At 45.9% G+C, this 26,990-nt stretch overlaps 1 protein-coding gene across 2 annotated transcripts; it reads right to left on the bottom strand.

Moving 5' to 3' along the window:
- Positions 1-1,506: 1,506 nt before the first annotated feature.
- DUSP14 (dual specificity phosphatase 14) lies at positions 1,507-26,990 on the bottom strand. 2 transcript variants are annotated; one of them, XM_068977969.1, is made up of 3 exons: positions 26,951-26,990; positions 4,194-4,278; positions 1,507-2,908 (listed from the first exon to the last, which is right to left on the bottom strand). In XM_068977969.1, exon 3 carries the CDS (start codon positions 2,814-2,816, stop codon positions 2,220-2,222), a length of 597 nt encoding a protein of 198 aa, XP_068834070.1. In that variant the 5' UTR covers positions 2,817-2,908; positions 4,194-4,278; positions 26,951-26,990; the 3' UTR covers positions 1,507-2,219. The 2 variants fall into 2 exon arrangements, with proteins under 2 accessions (XP_068834070.1, XP_068834071.1); XM_068977970.1 differs by lacking the exon at positions 26,951-26,990 and adding an exon at positions 16,866-16,980.

The following is a 26,990-nucleotide window of genomic DNA, read 5'->3' as shown; positions in this document are numbered from 1 at the left end:
CAGCTTCACCTCAATGCTTGTTAGCCAAGAGCCCAGTGTCCTTGGAAACAGTAACCAGGGTTACTCACTTCCATAGAATGCATTGTGCAAGCTGCTTCACCCCCCTGCTTGAGTGGCAATTAGTCAGCTCTGTTTTGGCGGTGTATTTCGCCTTTAATTTTTTATGGCTTACTGTGTAGTTTTCGTCTGGACATGCTTGAGATCGCAGCAGCACAGGGTCTATCAGGATATTATCTATGCTTTGTTTTTTCCTATGGCTACTTGTTAGCAGTTCACAGAGGTTGCTTAAATTATCTGAATATATTTGGTGTGCGTCTACATAATTATTTATTTACAGGTGCCTTCTAATTGCTTTTTATTTAATGACTAGTGTGTTCCTAAGCTTAGAAAAAATGATAGGGCCTTTATGATATGGATCTCTACTGAAAATTCCCCTCACACCGTGGAGGCCACACAGCTTCCTTTGTGACTTTCAGCTGCTAAACTCTGACATTTAGATGAGAAAGGTGTTAGACTCCCTAAGCGTTAGGAGCCCGCTGGGCTCCACCCCGGCGTGGACGTCTGCCAGGATCTCTGCAGAAGTCTCTTCATTACAAAGAGCCTCTGCCACCAGGTGTCCTCCTGTGCACAGTGAGTCTGGGGTATTTCTCCAGAGACCACCAGGCCCAGAGTTTGCCTTCATGTTGGAGGAGCCCAGCCTCTGCAACCGCAGATTGTTCCGTCTTCTGACTGATCTTTGATCATGTGCTGCCAGGGCATTTATGGGTTGCTCTGATTTCCCACAGAAACTTTTATTAATTTCATTTTAATTTTCCCATGCAGACAATAACGGCACGTTTTTAAGTGGGCAAATTTTCAAAATTAGAACGCAGAGGGAGACCATTGCCACAAACCAGGTAAAGTCTGAATAATATGATTTATATAATATTCAGCTACTGGCATTATATATAGGGCTTCTTGCCACACAAACCCAAAACCTAGGAAATTTTTCTATGGATAAGCAGGCTACAACCTACCTGGCAAATGAAGTAAAAGCAAGCTGTTGCTGGGACAAGTGGCTCTCCTGGAAAAGGAAGGGCAACCTGGGAGCTCCCAGTGGCTTCCCAGGGGCATGGAGTAGAGACGCTAGCAGAAACGTGTACCTATCCCCTGTTGTGTCATCAGATTTACGAGGGGCAGTGGCACATTCCCAGGTTTCAGCAAAGGAAGCCATTGTGTTAGCTGCTGAGGTTTGGTTCAGGGCATTTCTGTGTAAGTCAGTAGGCAGGCAGAGGGGCATACCTTTTGTTAAAAAACAACTTCTCTCATGGAGGACTCACTGCCTCGGTGCCTTCTGGCTATCTAGCATGCAGCAGGCTGTGTGTCTCCTGTCCCAGCGTGGCGAGTGAGGCCAACACCGCCCATCTGCAAGGATGCGACTCAAGGGGGTGTCTGTTTTAAGTAGCGTTCACAATTTTCACAGGAGCCATACCCTTAATGGTTACTCAAGAGCTATCTTTTGTCCATCAACACACACACATACACACGCACACCCTGAAATTCTCATTAGTAAAAATTCCAATATGTTAAGCAGATATATTTATTAAAAATAATGCTAATATACTCCTGGGGCACACTGATTCCAAGAGGGTGTTTGCAGCAGATTGCATTATAATTAACAGCTAAATAATAAAGGCTTTTTTTTTTTTTAACTTACAGAGTCACTAAATAATAGAAGGAAAGGAAAGAGTAGGGCTGATCCAGTGGAGACTGATGCTGGTATCAGTGTTCCCTAAGCATCTGTTTGGTTGGCAGCCTGGGCAAAGCCTGTATCTAAAGGGTTAATGGGGGTCCAAAGTGATTTTTGCACTGAGCTCCTCCCATGATGCCAAGAGGCATGGGGTTGAGAACAGAGCAGAACCAAACAGTTTATTAAACTGTTGAAATTGTTAAAAATATTGAAACTTGAAACTGTTTAAAAGCCAGTTCAAGATTTTCATAAACACTATTCCAAAATGTTAGTTTTAAAAATGTTAGTAGCAATGTGAGCATTCCCCGTGTCTTCCTCCCCTCCCTTCCCTCTCTCTCAAAATAAAACATGAAACACCCAGTGTAAAAAAAAAAACACTTCAGGGAGGAGCATTTGTCCACCATTTGGAAAGAAAGGTGAGGAGGGGAGCAGACGGCGTGTAGCAGATGCTGGTCCTGCTCGAGGGGCTGCTGCTGCGGGCTCTGGTGGCTCAGATCCCCCAGTAAGGCATCAGGTGGCGGGACTCCTTCTCGTAAACGTCTGGCACTATGCCGTACGGTGTCTGTACCATTTTAACTGTCGACTTCCCATAAAGCTGGCGCTCGTAGTCTATCAGCTGCCTCCAGAAGCCGACGTTGGGCCTGATGACGGGCCTCCGGGCTTTCACCCAGTTGTAGGCCTCCAGCAGGCACACGTTGTGAAATTTCATCAGGTACGCGATGCAGAGCGTGGCCGAGCGGCTGACCCCCGCAGCACAGTGCACCAGGGTGGCCCCGTGTTTCCGGCTCACGCTGTGGATCTTGTCGGCTACGGTGTCAAAGTACAGTCCAATGGGGGCATGAGGCATGTCAGCCAGAGGCACTTTAACGTATTCAAACTGGGGCCAGTTGAAATTGGGGATCTCAATGGTAGCATTCACAATGCAGGTGATGCCGCGAGCCTGGAGGAGGTGCCGGTTGGAGGCTACGCTGCCTCTGCCCAGGAAGAGCGAGGAGGTGATCTGCGCAATGCCTCCTAGGTCTCCCTCAGAAATCATCCGGGGGGCCATGAGAGTCCGGGGGAGCGTGCTGTGACCTCTGGAGCTCATGAAGACGCCAGCAATCACACTTGCATCGTTGGAAGCAAGACCAGAGCGGGGTGTTTTCCTCCACCAAGGAATCAGAAGTTACAGTCGCCTTCCTGCAAGATACAGGTATCCGTCAGTACCCTAGATGCTACTGATTCACGGCAGCCTTCTGCAGCGTCTGCAGAATGGGAAGGTGAGACTATTGGAGATGGTTATTTTCTGTAATTGTGTATTCTTCACAGGATGGAGACAAATCATTTTCATTGATTAACAGGAAAGGTAGTCAAAGATGCCAACATGCAAAATCAATGTAAAATTCAGCGCTCTGATGATTTTTTTTTAAAAAGGCACTAAAGAGAAAGTGTTCCTATTTTAGGGAACGTTAAAGACAGAAACAAGTGCGGCTAATCCCTGAATAACAGCCTTGTAGGGTCCTGCTCTTACCGAGGGGTGTTCAGTGGTAATTAGGAAGAGATCAGAACTTCTGATCCCACCTAAGGCCGTGCTCTTTCATATGTTCCTGCCCACCTCCACGGCTATGATGGCCATATTTTCATAAGCCTAACTCTAGACAGAGAGATCTTACAAAGGTGTAAAAATGATACCACTTTAGGTATTATATTCCAATGAATGGGCTTTGTGAACTAAAGAGATACTGAATTGGATCAGTTATAGAAAAGCCAGGAACATATGGTCACCTTGCTGCTGCTGCTGCTAAGTCGCTTCAGTCGTGTCCGACTCTGTACAACCCCATAGACGGCAGCCCATCAGGCTCCACCATCCCTGGGATTCTCCAGGCAAGAACACTGGAGTGGGTGGCCATTTCCTTCTCCAATGCATGAAAGTGAAAAGTGAAAGTGAAGTCACTCAGTCGTGTCCGACTCTTCGCGACCCCATGGACTGCAGCCCACCAGGCTCCTCCATCCATGGTATTTTCCAGGCAAGAGTACTGGAGTGGGGTGCCATTGCCTTCTCCTTAGCTCCTTAGCTCTTTATAATTTAAAAGAGCGAACTCTATCATATTTATTATTTGTGACATCTGAATACCTGTGCTATGACATTTCCATGGAAACAATCCCAGGTAACTTCAAGGCCATGGTAGCAAAAATTCACTCGTCTAAGTTAATGAGCATTTTAGCTGACCTGACCCTGGATGTGGCCAAATACACTTTCCTCAGCCCAAGATTTTTCTAACCTCCAAGATGTGTCGCCCCCCTGGCTTAAGATGTGTGCTGGAAATAAAGGTTAACAGAATGCCCATGTCGTCTTTCATACCACTTCAGTCTGTACCCTGAGAAGTGTGCGTATCCCCCACCCAGGGCCCCGAGGGCTGCCTGGAGTGACTCGAGTCAGAAGAGCATCCCCGTTTCAGACAGAGGCGGCACTGAGGCTACTCACTTGTGAGATGCCTGGCTCCTCTGGAGTCCTGGGTCTGGAAAGTCTTATGTGAGAGACTGCTGATCAGACTGGATACAAATCAGATCTGTAGAAAGACAAGGAGGTGGGAATGTGGTCAATCAGGAAGATCAAAAGAAATCCTCCTGGGTTTTTTACTATGAAACTGGGTTTGACTGGAATAAAGCTAGGAAGCGGAAAGCATGTTAAACATATCTCCATATGTATTTAAAGAATGTGCCAGTGAGACTTATCAATCAACCTGGGACTTCCCTGGTGGTGCAGTGGCTAAGACACCGTGCTCCCAATGCAGGGGGCCTGGGCTCAATCCCCGGTCAGGGAACTTGATCCCACGTGCTGCACCTTAAAGAACTGAGTTCATATGCCCTGTGCTGCAGCTGAGACCAGGTAAACATTTTGAAAACTATCAGCCCAAGTCTCAGCTTTTTGTTAAGATTTTTCACACCACGGGTTGTGTGTCGTTAAGTGCACTTTTGGCCATAGTAAAGATGAATTTTTGAGAGGAGGATTCAGAGACAGCATATTGAAATGTAAGGCTCTGCTCATGGGGCCTGCAAGAAATGCTCAGAAAGCTGAACTCTCTCCCCTGTGCCAGCAACCAGGCCAAGCCGGGTGCAGGGGAGCCAGCCAGCTCCCCAAGGAGCAGCACTGCAGAGGTGGCCTCAGCCACGAACGTCAACTCCAGGAGGTGCTGGTGGTGGAGAGCAATCTGAAATGACTTTCCTTTTGTTTTCTTGTCCATGGCGGCCCTCTCATTTACTCATTTATGCAACAATGTGAGCACCAATCAGCATTATTAAAAATGTGATCCTCCCCCAGTCACATGCAAATCAATGAAGTGAGAATATACCACACTCAAAAATAAACTCAAAATGGCTTAAAGACCTAAATATAAGACATGACACCATAGAACACCTAGAACATAGGGAAAACAGTCTCTGACATAAATAGTACCAATGTTTTCTTAGGTCGGTCTCCCAAGGCAATAGAAATAAAAGCAAAAATGATCAAATAGGACCTAATCAAACTTACAAGCTTTTGCACAGAAAGGGAAACCATAAACAAAACAAGAAGACAACCTACAGACTGGGAGGAAATATCTGCAAATGATGCAACAGACAAGGGCTTAATTTCCAAAATATATAAACAGCTCGTACAGCTCTTAACCAAACCCAACCAAAAATGGGCAGAAGACCTTAATACCAGACACCAAGAGGCATACAGATGGCCCATGAAAAGATGCTTATAGCTAATTATTAGAGAAACGCAAAACTACCATGAGGTGCTACCTCACACCAGTCAGAATGTACGTAATTTAAAAGTTAACAAATAACCAATGCAGAAGGGGGCGTGGAGAACAGGGAGCCTGCTGCAGTGCTGGGGGAGCGGCAGTCAGTACCGCCCCGATGGAGAGCAGAGTGGAGGCTCCTCAGCACGAAAACTATAGTTACCACCTGTGCTTAGTCACACAGTCGCGGCCGACTCTGCGACCCCACAGACTGGAGCCCGCCAGGCTCCTCTGTCCATGGGGTTTTCAGGCAAGAATACTGGAGGGGATTGCCATTTCCTCCTCCAGGGGATCTTCCCGACCCAGGGATCTCGCCTGTGTCTCTTCTTTACCTGCTGAGCCATCAGGGAAGCCCAAGAGTTCCCATGTGGCATGTAGTCTAGTCACTAAGTCATGCCTGACTCCAGCAATCCCACTCCCGGGCAGACATCCAGACAAAACTAACTTGAAAAGATACACGCACCCCACTGTTCACAGCACTGTTAACAACAGCCCTAACATGGAAACCACCGAAAGTGCTGGACGGATAGAGATGTGATGAACACACACAGTGGACTATTACTCAACCATAAAAAAGAACAAAATGATGCCATTTGCAGCCACGTGGATGGGCCTAGACATCATTACACTAAGTGAAGTCAGAAAAATAGATACCATATGGTATAACTTATATGTGAAATCTAAAATAGGACACAAATATGTCTACAAAACCGACTCAGATACAGAGAACAGACTTGTCAAAAAGGATGGGGTGGAGGGGAGGGGAAGGACTGGGAGTTTAGGATTAGCAGTTGCAAACTATCAATATTGTATACAGGATGGATAAACAACGTGCTATCACCCTGCTTATTTAACTTATATGCAGAGTACATCATAAACGCTGGACTGGAAGAAACACAAGCTGGAATCAAGACTGCCGGAAGAAATATCAATAACCTCAGATATGCAGATGACACCACCCTTATGGCAGAAAGTGAAGAGGAACTAAAAAGCCTCTTGATGAAAGTGAAAGTGGAGAGTGAAAAAGTTGGCTTAAGGCTCAACATTCAGAAAACGAAGATCATGGCATTCCGGTCCCATCACTTCATGGCAAATAGATGGGGAAACAGTGTCAACAGTGTCAGACTTAATTTTTTTGGGCCCCAAAGTCACTGCAGATGGTGACTGCAGCCATGAAACTAAAAGACGCTTGGAAGAAAAGTTTTGACCAACCTAGATAGCATATTCAAAAGCACAGACATTACTTTGCCAACTAAGGTCCGTCTAGTCAAGGCTATGGTTTTCCAGTAGTCATGTATGGATGTGAGAGTTGGACTGTGAAGAAAGCTGAGGGCCGAAGAATTGATGCTTTTGAACTGTGGTGTTGGAGAAGACTCTTCAGAGTCCCTTGGACTGCAAGCAGATCCAACCAGTCCATCCTAAAGGAGATCAGCCCTGGGATTTCTTTGGAAGGAATGATGCTAAAGCTGAAACTCCAATACTTTGGCCACCTCATGCAAAGAGTTGACTCATTGGAAAAGACTCTGATGCTGGGAGGGATTGGGGGCAGGAGGAGAAGGGGACGACAGAGGATGAGATGGCTGGATGGCATCACTGACTTGATGGACATGAGTCTGAGTGAACTCGGGGAGTTGGTGATGGACAGGGAGGCCTGGCGTGCTGCGATTCATGGGGTCACAAAGAGTCGGACACGACTGAGCGACTGAACTCAACTGAACTGCATAAGCACAAGGAACTGCATCCTGCGATAAACCATAATGGAAAAGAATATGTGTGTAACGGGAAAAAGAGTTTGTTCCTCTCCTGTCTGTCCCTCTGCCTTTCCCAGGTAACCATTACACTTAAATTTTCTTTTTTTTTTTTTACAGCTCTGTGGAGCTATAACTGACATACAATTTGATGTAAAATGATGAGTTTTGACACACGTACACTCAAGACACCATGACCTCAAAATAATAAACATATCCATCACGCCCAGAATGTCCTCACGCTCCTTTATAACTCATGCCTCCCTCACCCTCCAGCCCCATTCCCAAGCAGCCACTGATCCACCTTCTGTCACTACAGTTTACGTTTCCTAGACTTATACAGTGGACTCATTCGATGCAGGGTTTTTCTGTTTGGTCTGGCTTTCACGCAGCATAATTACTTTCACATTCACCCGTGAAATTGTGTCTATCAGTAAGTCATTCCTTTGTTATTGCTGACTAGTATTCCACTGTGCAGATATAGTTTGTCCATCTAGTGATGCTAGACTTGGACTAGCACAAGTGAAGTCGATGTAAACACTAATGTGCAGGTGTCTGTGTGGATACACACCTTCCTTCCTCCTGGTTAACTACCTAGGGATGGAAAGTGAAAGTCTCTCAGTCGTGTCCGAGGCTTTTTGCAACCCCATGGACTGTATACAGGGGAACTCTCCAGGCCAGAAGAGCCTTTCCCTTCTCCAGAGGATCTTCCCACCCAGGGACTGAACCCGGGTCTGCTGCGTTGCAGGCCGAGCCGCCAGGGAAGCCTGTGGAGGGAAGGGCTGGGTCATATGCCATGTGCATATTTACCATTTTTAAATAGTTTTTAAACAACAGTTACAGCTTCCAACCTGTGGGGCAGGCTACCACAACCCTCCCCAAAGGCCTCAGAGGGTAAGCACCATCCTCGCACTTTCCCTCTGCTGCGTTCCAGAGCACCCGTGTGTGCGGTGCCCTGGATTCTGAGGCTGCCACCCAGGGGACACTTCTTGATCACCTACCTCTGGGGGCAAACACAGTTCTGGGCTGGCTACCAGCCCTGGGGCACCACACAGGTATCAACACACTCTCAGTCTTTCTGTGAGAGGCCTATTTGCTTGTCCGGGAGCTTCTGCTTGGGCACGCTCTGGGGACGGGAACAGAGGTTGGCAGACACCATCTTTTGTTCTCCCTCTGTCTCACTCCAACTCTCCGGTATCTTCTAGAAAGGAATCTGTATACTCATCTAGCACCCCAACTTCTGTGACTGCAGCCCAGGGAACACCTCTACATCACCTGTTTCTGGTGGACAGTGGGACTTAATGCTAGTGGTCCCACAAGCCTGTGAATTTACACTTTACAAGCTGGGGACTGAGACCTTTCCCGACAGAACTCTGACAGTCTGGGGTCCACCTGCAACTACCGGGAGCCACTAAAAATAGGCCACTCAGACAATCACAAAGATTTGAGAGACAACCAAAAAGTCACTCCTCCAAAACTGGGAGAGGTGGCTGTTTTATCTAATGGACAGAAACCAACAGAGAGTTCAGGATGATGAAGCAGTAGAGGGCTATGTTCCGAATGAAAGAACATGATAAAACCTCAGAAAATGTCCTTAACTGAAATGGAGATAAATGATTTACTTGTTAAAGAGTTCAAAATCATGGTCATAATGATGCTCACTTGAGAAAAGAATGAATGAACTTCAACAAAGAGAAAATATAAGAAAGAAGAAGTCACAGAGTTGAAGGATACAATAATTTCACTGAAAAATAGACTCGAGGAGTTCAACAGCAGACTAGAAGACAGTGAAAAGGATTAATGAACTCAAACACAGGGCAGCGAAACTCAAACCAACAGAGCAGTAAAAAGGGGGAAAAAAGTGAAGACTGCTTAAGGGACTTGGGAGATAACATCAAGCAGACAGGCATTTACAGGGCTTCCCTGGTGGCTCAGACAGTAAAGAATCTGCCTGTAGTGCCGGAGACCTGGGTTCAGTCCCTGGGTTGCCAAGATCCCCTGGAGAAGGGTGCGGCAACCCACTCCAGTATTCTTGCCTGGAGAATCCGCACAGACAGAGGAGCCTGGTGGGCCATAGTCCATGGGGTCACAAAGAGTCAGACATGACTGAGCAAATAAGCACAGCATGAGAAAAAAGAAAAAGTGCTGAAAACTTCCCTAACTAGGGATGAAAACACATTCAGATCCAGGAAGTTTGGAAAAGTTCCAAATCAAAGAGACCCATACCAAGACACATTATAATTAAACTGTTAAAAGTGAGAACACAAGAAAACTTTCGTAAAAGCAGAAGAAAACAGCTAAGGTACGTACAGGGAACCACCAGGAGACTATCAGCAAGTTTTCAGCAGAAACTTTCCAGGTCAGAAGGGAGTGGCATGATGAAATCAAGATGTGAAAGAAAACACTTCCAGACAAGAATACTCAGCAAAGCTGTCATTCAGAATTTAAAGATCAAGTTTTCCAGACTAGCAAAAAGTGAACCGGCCTTACAAGAATTAAGGGAACTTTCTTAAGCTGAAAAATAAAGGCCACTAAGTAGTAGTAGGAAAATATATGAAAATATATATCTCACTGGTAGAGGTGAATATAGTACAATTTAGAAAAATACAACGTAAAGGTAGTATGGATGAGTTACTCACAAAGCCAGTATGAAGGTTAAAAAATACACTAGCAAAAATATAAGAGTTAAGGGATATACAAGATAAAATGGTGCAAAACATAAAAAAAAATGTGGGGGATCGAGTAAAAATGTAGTTTTAGAATGACTGAAACTTTGACTGTTGATAAGTTGTGTGTAACCCTCATGGTAATCATAAAGCAAAAACCTATTCATGAGAGATTCACAAAAGATCTGAGGAATAAAAGAATCTAAACATACTACTACAGAAAACCATCAAGACTTCCCTGGTGGCCCAGGGGTTAAGAATCCACCTGCCAATGCAGGAGACACGGGTTCAACCCACTCCAGGAAGAGTCCACATGCCGCGGGCCAGCTAAGCCCGTGTGCCACGACTCCTGAGCCCACGCCCTGCGAGCACTGAAGCCTGAGCACCCTGGAGCTGGTGCTCCGCAACAAGAAAAGCCACCACGATGGGAAGCCCACACGCTGCAACTAAAGAGGAGCCCCTACTCCACAACCAGAGAAAGCCCTCGTGCAGCAATGAAGACCCAGTGCGGCCACAAATAAATAAATACAACCAGCAAACCACAAAGCAGGACAGCAAGAGAACAGAGAAACTACAAAACAGCCAGAAAGCAATGAGCCAAATGGCAGGAAGGACAGACTCATCAATAATTACTCTAAATGTATACGGACTAAATTCTACAGTCAAAAGACAGAAAGTGGCTGAATGGATTAAAAAAAAAAAAAAAAGACGTGCTGCCGACCTCTGATGTAAGGATATACAGACTGAAAGTGAAGATGGGAAAAGATATTTCATACAAATGGAAACCAAAAGAAAGCTGGGGTAGCTATACTTAGACAAAATAGACTTTAAAATAGAACGAAGGGCATTACATAATGACAAGGGGCGGGGGGTGTCAACAAAAGGATAAAACATTTGTAAATGTTTCTGCACCCAATATAGGAGCATCTAAATATATAAAGCAATATTAACAGACCTCCAGTGAGAAGGAGACAGTGATGTAATAATACGGAACTTTACACTCCATTTTCATCAATGGACAGATCATCCAGACAGAATGTCAGTAAGGACATGTCAGTTTTAAACAAACACGTTAGACCAGGTAACCGTAACACATATATACAGAACGTTTCATCCAAAAGCAACGCAATACATATTCTTGTCAAGTGCACATGCAACCATCTCCAAGACAGATCATATACTCAGGCCACGGAACAACTCTTAATAAACTTAAGACTGAAATCACATCAAGCATCTTTTCCAATCACACCAGTCTGAAACTAGAGATCATCACAAGAAGAAAACTGGAAAATCCGCAAATAAGTGGAGATTAAACAACATGTTACTGAACAACCAATGGGTCACAGAAGAAAACAAAAGAGAAATCAAAGCATGCCTGCGACAAATCGAAGTGGAGATACAGCATTACCAAACTTTTGCCTGCACGTCAAGAAACGATCTCAGAGTCTAACCTGACGCTTCAGGGAACCAGAAAAAGAGCAAAGTCCCAAGTTAGTTAAAGGAAAGAAGTAACGAAGATCAGAGTGGAAAGAAACAGAGTCTATGAAAGATAAGAAGGAATTCCTTGGCGGCTGAGTGGCGGAGGCTTGGAGCTCCCGCTGCAGGGGGCTTGGGTGTGACCCCTGGTCGGGGAACTCGACCCCACAGGCTGCAACAAGAGTTCGCAGGCGGCCACGAAGACCAAAGATGGCGTGCTGCGACTAAGCCCCAAAGCAAGCAAATCAACGTTTTTAAAAAGACAATATAAAAGATGAATGAAACTAAAAGGTCACTCCTTGAATAGATAAACAAAACTGGCAAATCTTTAGCTAGACTCACACACACAAAGGACTCAAATTCAGGCGTGAAGGAAAAAATTTCACAACTGATACACAACAGAAATACAGAGGAGTAATTATACACCTAGGCTGAATCATGAAGAAATAAAAAATCTGAACAGACCAATAACCAGGAAGATGACTGAATCCCTAATCAACCCCCACGTCCCACAACCCCACGCCACCAATGAACAAAATTTAAGACACAGACAGCTTTTCCGGTGAATTCTACCCAACATTTACAGAATATGTACCAATCCTCAAACTCTTCTAAAACACAGAGGAGGAGCAAACACTTCCACACTCATCCAAGGCCAGCATAACATTAATACCAAAACCAGACAAGGACACCACAAGAAAATTACAGACCAGTATCTCTGATCAACCTAATGGAAAACTTGACAAAATATCAACAAACTATATTGCTGAATATACTAAAAGGATCATACACAATGATCTGGTGCCATTTATCCCAGGAATTCAAGGGTGGTACAACATCTGGAAATCAATCAGTGTGACACACCACAATAATAAAAGGATGGAACCATAAAACTCTGAGAAGAAGACCTAGGAGGCAAGCACCTTGACACTGGTCTTAGGAGCGATTTTTGGGTTTGGCAACAAAAGCAAAAACAAACGAGGAGGACAACATCAAGGTAAAAAGCCACTGCACAGCAAAGGAAACTAAACAACAACAACAACAAAAACGCAGCATATGGAATGGGAGACAATATTTACAAATGATTTGACCAATAAGGGGTTAAGGTCCAAACTATATAAAAAGTGCATGCAATTCAATAGAAAAAAAAATTTTTTTTAATGGGCAGAGGGTTGAATAGACATTTTCCCACAGAAGAAATACAGATGGTCAACAGGTACATGAAAAGGTATTCAACATCACTAATTATAGGGAAATACAAACCAAAACCTCACTTCACTATCAAAAAGACAAGAAATAACAAGTATAGCCAAGGATGTGGAGAAAAAGGAACCCCTGTGCACTGTTTATGCAAATATAAGTTGGTACAACCACTATAGAAAACCATATGGAGGGCCCCTAAAAAGTTAAAAATAGGATTACCACATGAGCTGGCAATTCCATTTCTGGGTATTTATCCAACAAAAATAAAAACACTAACTCAAGAAGATAGATGCATCCCCACATTCACCGCCAAGACATGGAAACAACCTAATGTGTCCATGCATGGATGAACGGATAAAGAAAACGCAGTACAGATACAAACACCATGGAATATTAATGAGCCATAAAAAGAGGAGATCTTGCCATGTGGAACACCACAGATGGATCCTGAGGGCACCATGCTGGGTGAAGTGACTCAAATGTTGCAGAGCAGCAGCTGCACGTGGACTCTTAGGAAAAAAGAGCTCAAAGCTACAGAGAACCGGCTGCTGGTTCTCAGAGGTGGGGATTAAATGGATGAGGAGGGTTAAGAGAGACACACCTCCAGTTTTACAGTCAGTCACGGGGATGTGATACATAGCATGGGGACTACCATCAGCGCTGCACTCCTATTTGAAAGCTGCTAAGAGGATAATCTTAGAAGTTCTTGCCACAAGAAAACCTTGTTAACTACGGTGACAGACTTTACCGTGGTGACCATTCTGCAGCGTGTACAAACATGGAATCATTACGTGGTATTCCTGAAACTGACGGAACGTTCTGCAGCTCTATACTGCAGTGGTTCTCACACTTGGCGAGCATCAGCACCACCTGGAGGACTTGTTGAAGCAGACTGCTAAGCCCCGCCCCCAGAGGTCCTGACTTAGTGGTTGGGAGAGGGGGCTCGGGAGCTGGCGTTTATTTCCCAGGTGACGCTGCTGCTGTTGGTCGGGGGGACAATGAGCACCCCTGCAGGGGTGATGCCGTGGTGCGCCGCCCCGATTCCCCTTCCAGACTGAGGCACTCAGAGTGCCGGTGCTGACCCCTCAGTGTCTCAGAAACTGCTCGCTACAAGGGAGCTGCCTCTCCCAGGCTTACCACCCCTCATGTGGGGCCCACACTGGCCGACCAGTGACACAGGGGTCGTGTATAGGTGAAATCACATCAAGAAGACAAACAAGGAAGCAGCTGTGTGAGGAAATGAGTGCAGACGTGAGGGTTAGATGTACATGGAAACAGGCAGAACTTTGGGAGAACAACCCGTCCTGCAGCAGAGCGCAGTCTCATGCTGCTTCCAAGTCTCTCCCTGGCAGAATCCTAATAGTTTAAAAAGCAAAGTCACCACGCGGCAATAAACACACCACGTAAGGCTTCTGAGCTGCTGCTGATAACTTCTTCCTCAATGTGGAAGATGCTAATCAAATTTCCAACCAGGTTATCCAGTTACTGTCTAATTAAGAGGGACTCATGTCCTGTGGTCTCCCAAATAATTACCCTGTTTGGGAAGCCACTTGCCCTCCTGAGGCTGGGGTCCCAGGCTCACTGGCCTTTTCAGCGGCAAGGTCTTCATCAAGGGCCACGGGTAAGGGATGGGTGGGCTGAAAGCCTAGCTTACTCAGTTAACCCCTCCTTCGCTGGGCAGTGAGAGGGTACTTGGTGCTGCAGGGAAAAGCAAGCAGACTGTGGATCCTTGGGGCAGAATCCAAGCGAGACAGACAGGATGCTCCCTCCCTGCTGCTGCTTGCCAGTCTCGTGCCAGAAGCCTGCTTAAACTGCCAAAGCCGAATCCAAGGTTCAGAAAAACAACTTCTGCCAGAGAGCACGCAGAGGGCACAAGTATACAGACGCTCCTCTGACCGAGACTCCCAAACCCTTCTCGCAGACAGGAAAGCTTAGGTTTGGAAAGGGTGAGGCATTTCAGCTGGGAGAGGGCAAGGCGCAGGGCTCTTCACAAGAAGAGGCCCAAGGTATCCGGGCTCCCAGCTCAAGCCCACAGCCAGCTTCATGGTGCCCACGGGGCGTGGCTGCGGCCTCCTCGCCCACCCTTCCAGCGCCCCCAGCCACCAGTGCCTTCGGTGCATGAGAGAGGCCTTAGCTCTACCTAAGCAGATCAAAGGCTCCACACGGAAAAGACTGACCCAGAGAGGCTGAGCTGCTCCGGCTTCTCCTCCTGCCCAGAAGACAGAGACAGCGCCACAGACTGTACAGCCTCCAGGTCCCAGAAAGCCCTCCTGATGGCAGAGGGAGGGACCACCGCGAGGAGCAGGCCCCGGGAGGGCAGAGCAAGAAGCCCTAGTCTGCTTCATGTCTAAGATTAGCAGAGTCTGATCAAAATGAATACAAGAAAACATGGGCATGACATCACAGGTGTGTCAAAATCAACTCAGTGAATGTCTGCAGGGAAAACAGGGTATCTACTGGGAAAAGTGAAAGACTGACCGGGTTTGCGGGGTCAGGGGTTCCAAGGTGCCCTCTGAGTGACAGCACCGCTCCCACTGCAGTGCCCGGGCCTCTGGGACAAGGGTGACCAGAGAGAACGCCAAAGAATGTCCACGCCGCTGTCCATGGTGTTCAGCTCACTCACTGACATTCACAGCGCTCAGCTGCATTTACTTCTGAGAGGGAACAAATGCTTTCTGGGCCAGGAGAATGGGGGTGAGGTGAAGGACAAAGAGGAGGAGCTGTCCTACACCAACCTGAGAGTTGGTTCTTTTTTTTTAACAAGTTATAAGAAATGTCAGGGATGATGCTGGTCTCTGAATAATGAACATCAAAGATCTAAGTGCTAGACAAAATGCAGCATTAGTGCGACCGAGGGGGCCTGTAATCTCAGGAAAGCATAAGCTTCAACAACAGCTGGAGCTCTCCTGGGATGTGGGCGCCAGGATCTAACCGGAGCAGGTGCAGACTGGCCACCTGCAGTCAGTCCATCCACAGGACCCATCCCACTGCCACAGAAGCCACCTTAAAAAAAAAAAGTCACGACAAGAAAACCCCTAGAATGAGGACTTTAAGAACTGAAATTCTATCTACAGCTTTTTCTTCTTTTGAATTACCAGAAAAAATGGCCACAGTAGTGCCAGTGATGACCCTTTAAAATGATCTAAGATATTTTTACCTTTAGGAATTTCATAGGTTTGTAATATATACTGGAGGCCTATACTTTTTATTTTTTTTAATACACGAAAAGCCTATGTAATCACATTTTCTTCTTCCATTAAATGTCTACTTTAAATTTAAAAAAAACCCTTAAAATTATCAAAATAGAGGCATTAGCCTACATTGCTGTAAGTAAATAAATACTACTTCTCTCATTATATTTCATTATTAAGTCAGAAATGTGTTCCACTGGGGGGACTTCCCTGCTGGTCCAGTGGCTAAGACTCTGTGCTCCCAACGCAGGGGGCCTGGGTTTGATCCCTGGTTGGGGACTAGATCCCACGTGCCACAGCTAAGAGTTCGAATGCCACAAATAAAGATCCCGTGTGCAATAACGAAGACCTGGAGGAGCCAAATAAATATAAATATTTAAAAAATATTAAATAAAAGAAATGTGTTCCACTGGGGGGGAAAAGTTAACTCTTACAAATAAAAATCACAGTGTGGCAAAATTTAAGGGGAAAAAAAAAACACTTTCTGATAAAACATTGAAAATAAAAATTCAAACAAATACTGAGCTGCATTCATGTTAAAACGAAATAAAAGACAGTCACAAACTGTTCTCACTTATCTGGAGAGCTAAATTTGGAAAGCTAATTTGCTAAAACATCTTAGATTTGGAGGAGGGGTTGTTTTTGCTTTTCCTGCCATATAATTTAACTGATGCAATGGCTGGGGAGAGGATAGATATACATAACACACCAAGAACTAAGGAATCTGAGAATCACCATTTTGATAGTTTGGCCACAGATATTCCCCTAGAGTGTAGCTGTAGAGTAACTGCCTGTGTCGTCATCGTCATGGCCTGGCTGACATCTCGACATACTCCTATGGACCACCCACCAGCCCAGGCCCTGAGCCTAACAAAGGCTTATCGTTGTAAGACACTAGCCAGCTGCTGGGTGGGGAACAGACCACAGTCCAAAGGAAGACAGGAGTAGTCCGCCTGATGAAAGCAGGGAGGAAAGCATGCCGACAGGGACAGAGGCGCACAGACTTCACAAGCTGAGCTCCACTGATAAACTCACAGATTCTCATGCTGGAAACGGAGTAAGAAGAGACTATAAACAACTACCTGTAAAAGGTGAAAGCAGGCAGGCACTCGGACCAGGGGCAGTCGGTTCCCATTTGGAGCTGAGTTTTTTAATCTGGTCTTCCTCCCCCTGGATGTTTAAGATATTTGTCGCTCGTTCACACAACAGTGTTTACTGAGTTCCTGCCGCGTGTGCTGCTGGGGACTGTGGCAGAACGTCTTTGCCGGAAATGGCCACAGTAACACCCTGCATCCCATGTGACCAACCAGAACAGTACAGAAGAGATGATGCTTCTGAGGCTAGATCATGAACAGGTCATACACCTCTCCTTGGTCTCCTAACACGTGCTCTTGGAACCCAGCTGCCACGCTGTGAGGCAGCCCAAAGAAGCCAGAGTCACCATGTGGAGAGGTCACTTGTGGGAGTTCCAGCCAGCAGCCTAGCAGACGTCCCAGCTGACAGCCAGGATCAACTGCTAAACATGTGAATCGAGACACCTCAGCGGTTCTCGGGACTTTCCTGGAGGCCTAGTGGCCAAGAGTTCACACTCCCAGTGCAGGGGGCCTGGGTTCCATCCCTGGTCAGGAAACGAGATCCCACATGCTACAACTAAGACCCAGCACAGCCAAAGAAATAAATGAAAAAAAATTTTTTTTAAAAAGACACCACAGTGAACCTAGCTCCCAATCATCAAGTCACCTCCAGACACTGTGGAGCCAAGACAAGTTGTCCTTACTACATAAGGTCCAAATTCTTGACCTACATGAATCTGTGAGCAAAAGAAAAATGACTTTTACACCACTGAGTTTTGGAATGGTGTGCTATGCACCAAGAATCACCAGAACAGGGATATAAAATAACAAGAGACATCACCCTGTGCTAGGATTTTATCATCTTCAAGAGACGACACAAGATACACATATAAAACAGGTGAGCAACAATAAGAGATAGACTAACAGTAAGTGAACTGAATGAGTGGTGCAAACAGTGAGTGCTGCAGCAATGCAGAGAAGGCACAGGGTCAAGACAAAGTAAAACAGTGAGTGGTGCTGAAAACCTGAGCTGATTCTCGGGCAAGTGTCTCAGAATTACACTATCATGCTTTTTCTCCAATCCATTTAAAGCAGGCGCCGTTCCGCTCCTGCTTTGCAAGAAGTCTCCCTATTGGGAGACTGCAAATGAAGAACACCAGCCCTTCTCTATAGCCCCTCACTGCTCACAAAATGTGGTCCAGGGCCCAGCAGCCATCAACCTGGAGCTTGAATGCAGAATCTAGGGCCCCATCCCACACCTGCAGAATCCGATTCTGCAGCTTAACAAGATCCCAGGTAAGCGGTACACACACTGAAGGGCGGGAAGCGCAGGTCTCATTAATCTGCCTCTGTCGGTCCCGCAGGACTTGCTGAGGCAAACTTGAGCGCCTGCTTTGTTGAAGCCACACGAGCATGCTTAGCCTCTCCAGGACCAGTGTCCTTGTGCTCTCAGGGTCCCCAGATGAGGAATCAGGTGAATGGAGGCCAAGAGGCTTTCCCAGACTCTACACAGAAAGCGAGCACCCCCACTGGGGCCAGAGCCCCTTCTCCATGAGTGGCTCATCTGTCGATGAGTCATACAGTCTGACCACAACAGACTGACTGATCTGAAGACCACCAAAATGGACATCTCACCAGGGAAGAAAACAAACACTACAGAAAGAAAGAGATTATGGAGTGGAAGGCTGGTCTGACTGTGCTTTATCTGTAACATGGATATTCATCTAAAATAGCCTAAACCGCTAAGTGGTATGAGATGGCCTTTGGGTGTGAAAAATCTGATCAACTTGAACCAAGAAAATGGGTGCAATATTTCCACAATCACATTTAAGCTTGCTTGGGAATAAGTGGAAACCAAATTATGCCACAGCCTATACAAATAATACTTTAACATGAATCATAGATTCCTGGTAAACTCTGATTTCCATAGGAAAGAACATCTGGATCCACAGTATTCAGCTGTGCTGTGCTTCGTCGCTCAGTTGTGTCCAACTCTGCCCTCCAGGCTCCTCAGTCCATTGGGATTCTCCAGGCAAGAATACTGGAGTGGGTTGCCATGCCCTCCTCCAGGGGATCTTCCCAACCCTGGTCTCCCGCATTGTAGGTGGATGCTTTACTGTCTGAGCCACCAGGAAAGCCTGACCCACAGTATTAAAAAAAAAAGAAAAAGAAAAGAAAAAACCACACATCAGCAACTAAACCCAAGGTAAGTATAAGTTTGCCTCAAAATTCCTTGAAAAGCAGAATCGTGATATCGCAGGTCCATTCACAAATAAGATCTCAGTACTTAGATGTTCATTATTAATTTAAAGAAGCCAAAAATGAATTTAAAAATTAGAATAAACTTCATAGGACTAAGAGCTCAAGAGTGGAGAGTTGAGCACTCTGATCATCTAACCATCTGACGTCTCACTGGACAGATCAACATCTTTAAAACTCAAGCTGTGAGCGTCGACTTTCTCCCCACAGGGCTTTCTTTCTCATACCCCTGGCCAAATTCCACATTTTTAGTACTTTTATACCAAATTAACTTCATTTGTAAACTATTGATGAATTAACCTCCCATTTTTCTTTATAAATCAAAAGTGAAAGTCGCTCAGTCGTGTCCGACTCTCTGCAACCCATGGACTGTCCATGGGATTCTCCAGGCCAGAATACTGGAGTGGGTAGCCTTTCCCTTCTCCAGGGGATCTTCCCAACCCAGGGAAAGAACCCAGGTCTCTTGCCTTACAGACGGATTCTTTACCAGCTGAGCCACTAGGGAAGCGGCATCTATGAGAGTTTCTGAGCTGAACAAGATAACCAGGTTAGGTCTCTCGCATTAGCTGGAGGGAGGGAACCCAATAATGCCACACATACCCCTATATCCCTGCCAAAGGACAGCAGGCTTCCCGAATTCTGAGCACAACTGTGTATCTTAGCCTTCCTGGAGCAAAGGGAGAAATCAAAGTTTTAGTTAAACAAGAGTCAAAGAACATAGTATCCTGAAGTTATTCCCTTGGCTTTACCTGTCTCCTAAAGAAATAATCTTGGGCTGCCCTGGTGGGTCCATGATAAAGAACCCTCCTGCTGGTGCGGGAGACATGGGCTCAATCCCTGATCCAGGAAGATGCCGCATGCCGTGGAGCAACAGAGCCCAAGAGCCACAACCCCCGAGCCTCACACCCTAGAGCCTGTGCTCGGCGACCAGAGAAGCCGCTGAGACTAGAGAAAGCCCACCCACAGCGACGAAGACCCTGTGCAGCCAAAACTAAGTGAAGAATAGTCTGACACAAAAAGATAATACACATAGTTCTTTGTAGATTATACTACTAATTACTGCTGCTGCTGCTGCTAAGTTACTTCAGTCGTGTCCGATTCTGTGCGATCCCATAGACAGCAGGCTCCCCCGTCACATGCTAGATGAGAATCCACTGGCCTATGAACCTCATTTTGTGTGCCTGCTCCGTTGTGTCTGATTCTTTGCGACCCCATGAACTCTAGCCTGCCAGGCTCCTCTGTCCATGGGATTATCCCAGCAACACTGGAGTGGGTTGCCATTTCCTTCTCCAGGGGATCTTCCCAACCCAGGGATCTAAACCGCGTCTCTTGCATCCCCTGCACTGGCAGGCCGATTCTTTACCACTAGCGCCACCTGGGAAGCCCCCTAAACCTAAACTCTACTCTTGTTCAAATCAGGGTCCGGCAAACTGTGGCAGGCGGGCCATGTCTGGTCAGTCATCTCTTCCTCTACCGCCCATGAGCTAAGAATGGTTAATACATTTCTAAATCGTTAACAGAGAACTCAAAAGAACAGCATTCCATGGCACACAAAAAGTGTATGAGATTAGAATTTCAGTGTTCATGAGTCAAGTTTTTACTGGAGCACAGCCACACTCAGTTGTTACATATTAACTATGGCGTTTTTGCGTCACAAGTTACGTTTAAAACAGCAAGTTAAACAGTTGCAACAGAAACTGTATGACCCATCAGCCTAAAATATGTACTATCTGACCTTTCATAGGAAAAAAACTGCCTACCCCTGAAATTATGGTGTAAAACCATCAGAGTAGATGGCAGAGAAATAATTTTCCAAGTGGCCCTAAGGACCCTGCATGAGAATCCTGCACGAGACTCCCTGGGCTGCTGGCTGGAAGGCTCCAGTGGTCCTCTATCCGCTACATCACTGTTTACTAGTCAACAGAAGCAACACCCTCTTGTTAAAGAGTTTTTTCCTGCCACTCCACAACCTCAAAGACCTAAAGAGTCAAAAAGACCTGCCACGGTCCACTGACGATGGAACTGTTCTGGGACAAGCCACCAGTGGGCCCAGCAGTTGCAGCTGCATATGAATTTCAAAAGGGCCCCTCTGTCCACGGAGACCTCCGGATGGTAGCAGAAAGCTGACCAAACTGGATGGGAAGTCACTCTCTGTCAACGGAAGGGTAAGAATGGGAAATGAGGAGGTGAGCAGGCAGGGCCGTGACCTCGGCGCCAGAGCTCCTCCTCCTCCCTGCAACAGGGGGAAAACGCAGTTCCTCTGTAAATTATATCCTTTGGAAAAGGATATCAAAAAACACAAATATCTCCCCCAACACTAAGACTAAGAGGTTCTGACTCTACTTTTCATCTTCCTCCTATGGGTATCTTTTCTCAAAAAGTTCTAATTTATATATAAGTAGTTTTTAAAAATTATGGTCATTTTATAGAGAATCTGGGGGGGGAACCCTTTATTTAGTACAATGAGTGAAAAAGTATGCATGATTTGTAAAGACTGAAAATAGACCAACTTAGCCATTTTCCAAGATGTCTTCCAGAAGAAATAAAAAAGCATTACAAATCTTACATTCTTTTGTGTGTGTAAGTGTGTGCTTAGTCACTCAGCTGTGTCTGACTCTTTGTGACCCTATGGACTGGGATATTTTCCCAGGAAAATGCTGGAGTGGGTTGCCATTTCCTTCTCCAGGGGATCTTCCCAACCCAGGGATCGAACCAGGTCTCCTGCACTGCAGGCGGATTCTTTACTGCTGAGCTATCGGGGAAGCCCTGTTTTCTTTTTTTTTTTTCACATGCTAGTTTATCAGTTAATTTCATGGTGACAGTTGAAGGGTGTTTTCTGAACCTACAGAACTGTAACTCTGCCCCTAGGATATAAACAGACTGTTAGCAGATAATACCAGGTACATGAGATGCTCAACACACACCTGGACTTAGTAATTTAATAATTGTCCTGACATGACCTCCCTATCCTCTCTCCCTCCGTCTTTCTCTCCTCTCCTCTCTCTCTCTCACATACACCGGTTTTAAATCCAGCTAGCAACTCCAAACACAAGCGATTCAAGTTAACCCAGCAACTGGTTACTCAGAGGGCAGGAACTATCCACCCAAGTCGTGAACTACCTCTACCATCCAGTACGAAGGGAGACCTGGAGAAACGGACATTTCAAAGACTGTGAAAGCATTTCTCCTCATAGCACAGAAGCTGTGGTTCCTTTGGTATTGCCAGGGAATTCCTGCACTGGTGCCTCTCGGGATCAGCACGTGTACACAAGCAAGTAAGTACCAACCCTCCCTCAGACGGCATTTTCACAACGACTAGCCTGGGTTCCTGCACACGTCACACACTAAGCCTGCACATTCAGGGCCTGGCACCAAGCAAGTCTTCTCCAGCACGACACACCTTACCACCGCAAGGCATCTCGTGGCCCAAGCGGTAAGTCTTCCAAAACCTTTACAAGACTACTGCTGCTGCTGCGTCGCTTCAGTCGTGTCCGACTCTGTGCGACCCCACAGACAGCAGCCCACCAGGCTCCCCCGTCCCTGGGATTCTCCAGGCAAGAGTACTAGACACTTTAATTTTTAATGCTTCCTTTTGCAATATTTAAATCCCATATAACTACACATCTATCTAAGAAAAAAAGATCTTTGGAAGAATTCTATTGTGTATTTCTCAGCCATAGAGTGGAAAACCATCTCTGGCACTGGGTGTTATGTTAGTTCAAACCATACAATTAAACATAAGTATATAAAAATACAGTGGTACAGGAAGGGCCAGGGATCAAATCAAACCACCTCTGTGACATTTATTCATTCACTCAGGAAATATCCAAACATATTGTGGTCAAACAGCAAGCACAGTGGATTACAAATTCAAGGCTGACACCACTGGAGGAATGTAAATTGGTACAACCACTTTGGAAAATTGGCCTCAGCTAGTAAAGTTGAGGATACATGCATCTATGACACAGCAGTACGCATAACTGCCCTGGACCAGAAAGAACCCAGACGTCCATCAACCGCAGATGACCAATAGATGACTGTGGAATATTCATGCAATAATTATAGTCACAGGTAACAACATGGATGAATCTTAAAAAACTGTAATGCAGCAAGAATTTAAACCAAAAAATCATATACGTGTGTAAATACATAAATGAATGTATATATACACACACTTACATATATACATATATGTGACACTGGCTGCCACCCCAAAAAAGAGGATTTGCAAGGATACCTACTTTGATTCTACTTGCATAAAGATGAAAACCGGGCAAAATGACTATATTGTTTAGAGATGAATCTTTAGGTGACAGTACCTCCCTAGCAGTACAGTGGATAAGAATCCACCTGCCAATGCTCAGGACACAAGTTCAGACCCTGGTCTGGAAGATCCTACATGCCTCGGGGCAACTAAGCTCGTGAGCCACAACTGCTAAAGCCTGCGTACCTAGAGTCCAAGTTCGGAAACGAGAGAAGCTGCAAGAAGCAGCTTGCACCACGCAACGAGAGCACGGCCCCCACTTACCGCAACCAAGGAAGGACTGTGCACAGGAACAAAGACCCAGAGCAGCCAAAAATGAAATTAATTAATTAAAATATACATATATTTAGGTGGTAAAAACTATCGAAAAGAAAGGGGATGATTTTCACAAAAATGAAGCTAGTACTGGCTAGGTTACCTCTAGGGTGAGGAAGAGAGGCGGTCATTGGGGAAGAAGGTGCTTCCTGACCTGCAAGATGGTTACAGCTGTGTTTAAATAATTTAACTTTAAAATAATTAAGTTATCCATTTATGTTTTATACCCTTTTGTGTGTTACTATTCACAACTTAAGAAAGGTTAAATAAACACAATGTTGGATTTCAGGAAATCAGAAGCCTTACGAATTCTGGCCAATCTGGGGAGAGAATCCTTCTGCTTGGAACATCACTACCGCCTGTCAGTTTCATGAGGTCAGTGACCTTATTTGCTTTCTACTCCAGTATCCAACACTTAACTTTTGACACAGCACAAGTCTCAATAAATGTCTAACACAGAAACCCATAAACTCTTTTTTTTTTTTTTTGCCATGCCCAGCAACTTGTGAAATCTTAGTTCCCTGATCAGGGACTAGACCCAGGACTCGGCAGCAAAACTGCAGGGTCCTAACCACTGGACCACCAGGAACCCATAAACTCTTTGACGTGAAATTTGTTTTGCTCACCTATCTTCTGAAAATACTGATTTGAACGGTTTTCATGGAAAACGTTAACATTTCTCTGTCTTCACCCCAGTGAGGCTGTCATAAATAACTAAAGCTATCATCTTAAACTCTCGATAAGTTTACACCCAGGACTGTTGCTTCAGCAACTCCCTTCGCCTTCCACTCCCTGTTACGCCTTCTCACAAGCAAAGAAAAGACAAATATAAGAGATTTTTTTTTTTAATGGCAAAGTTTTCTTTTGCAACCAAGAGAAGCACCAAGGATCTTAATGATTTAACTGTCTTAAAGTTAAGAAAGGATCATTTGCCTACTGTCTGGAGCAAATACTCCCAGTGCTATCAGGGTCAGTAAAACTTAATGACCAGCTGGACTAAAAGCACAAAGTTACCTGTTCTAGACAGAAACCAAGTACCTATAAACAGGATATTTAAAGTGAATACTTAAAAATAATAAAATAATTTAGTAAAAATGTCACTCAGAAAAAAAAAATAGAAAAGCTAGAGGTTTTCAGACTATACAAACCAGAAAAAAGAATAATTCTGTACAAACAGACTTTCAAGAAAATGCTTAGCAAAGTCTGAAAGAACACACATAAACCAATAAAAATATACACAGCGATTACTCTGGGGACAGATGCTCAAAAGAAAGTTTTAATCTTATCTGTAAAGTTTTAATTGTTTAAAACAGTATGTTTAATTCTTATGATATTGGGAAAAAGTATTTGTAAATCACCTTGCCTTAAAATAAAATCCCAATTGCAAAAGAATCTACCAAACACAGATTCCTCCTTAAGAACCAACATTTTAAAATGCTGAAGTTTTAAAGGATTTCTTGGACACACCTGGCCAGTTTTTTTTTTTTTTATATAATAAGAATATACACGTATACCATTGTATTAAAGAATACTGCAGAAATCATACCTACATTCAACCACTGTCAGAGAGTTCAACTGAGAACTCAGTGTAGACACGGTGGACACTGACGTTTAAAAGCCTTGGAATGAAGGAAACTGTCTCCCGTTTTATGGGGGGAAAGCCAAAAATATCAAGCACCTACCTCTCCTCCCCCAAGCGTCAGAAGATGAGTCAGAGCTGGAGGCAGGAATAGGGCCCATGTGTCAAGCCGCCCGTGCAGGGCGCCTTCCTATCTCCACCAGGCAACCCTCTGCCCCCACCCAGGTCAGGGTCCCTGCCTCAGCCTGTCTCTGGTGTGAAGGCTCAGGGGTGTCTAGTGAAGAAGAGGCAGCTATTCATTCTAAGGGGTGCCTCCTTTCCCACATTTCTAACAACCCGAGAATGGAGGCCTTTAGGAGTCCACAACAAGAAACAATCACAAAACACCAAACGCAGCTCAAGAAAGTGGAGCTTCCATACACGTTCAGGTAACTTTGGAAAGAATACAGCACCTTTGTTCCTCTGGTTGTACAGAGCAGGAAATACACGGAGAGCAGCTATGACTTGTATGGTGTCACTTAACTTTGTGACACCGCTGAGTCTCAAGCATGGAGATGCTGACAGTTCCAGCCTCTGTGGCTTTTAACTGCTCTGTACAATCTCAGGGAGTCAGTTCCAACATTCCATGACACTTCTGACTAAGAATCCCTCATGGACTAGGCATTCCAGGAACTCTGGTCTATATTCCTTTCAGATGAGTAAAGAATCAGGACTTGACTTTTTGCCTCCATGTTCACATCTGTAAAATAGGATGGTACTGCTCTTTACCTATCTCTCATAAAACTAAGAACAGCTAGTTAACACATGCTAAATGCCCCTGAGGTCTTCCTGGATGAAAAGAACACGGTACTTTAAAAAAAAAAAAAAATCCCTACACAGTAGAACTGCATTTTAAAGTCACACCTCTTTCCCTTGCCTCTGGGATGCCCAGTTACCATAACACTAACTGGTACCATTGGCAACATCCACCTAAATAAAATATGCAGTCCAGAGAAGGCAGCTACATACAGCATGCAACTAACTCCTCTCGCACACAAACAAGAACTCAACTTCGCTTTGGAGCAAGGGTACTTAAGAGAAATAAAAAGATAACGTTGGCACTGTGCACACCAATCCACCACCGTAGAGAAACCCTCAAGTTGAATACTTGGCATTGCTGAAAGTCAAGTTGCTTCTATCAATGCACCAGAAACCCTCGGAAGAGGCAAGAAGCCGCCGACGCTCCCGAGGCTCGGAGCGGGCGAACGGTGGCGGCGGGGCTAGGAGGCAGAGAGAGGCCATGGCTGGACCGGGGAGCAGAGGGGTCAGGGAGGGGGAGGGGAGCAGAGAGGATGCTCGCGAGGAGCCGAGGGCCGGGACCCGGGCCCAGGCGCCGCCGCAGCAGGAGAGCAGCCCGGGTGGGCGGCCGGAGTGGGCGGGGGGGTGCTCCGAGCGCCCGCGAGGCGGGGCCGGGCGGGAAGGAGGGGTCGCGGCGGAGGTCGCCGGGCCTCTCCTCTCCCCGCCGACCAGAAGATGCGAGAAGCGCCCGGGAGCAGGTGGGGGACGCCGGCACAAAGTTTCTGGAGACCCGGCTCCCGCGGGCCCATAGCAGTCCGCTCCGGCTAGGGGCCCCGGGGTCCGGTCGGCGCCAAGTCCCGCCCGCCCGCCGCCCCCCGCCCGAGCCCGCGGGCCCCGTACCGGCTCGACCAGGCTCGCGGCCAGCGTTCCTCTCTGCTGC

The sequence above is a fragment of the Capricornis sumatraensis genome, chromosome 8 (assembly GCF_032405125.1).
Source record: "Capricornis sumatraensis isolate serow.1 chromosome 8, serow.2, whole genome shotgun sequence".
NCBI lineage: Eukaryota > Metazoa > Chordata > Mammalia > Artiodactyla > Bovidae > Capricornis > Capricornis sumatraensis.
This window is presented reverse-complemented; position numbering and strand designations above follow the sequence as displayed.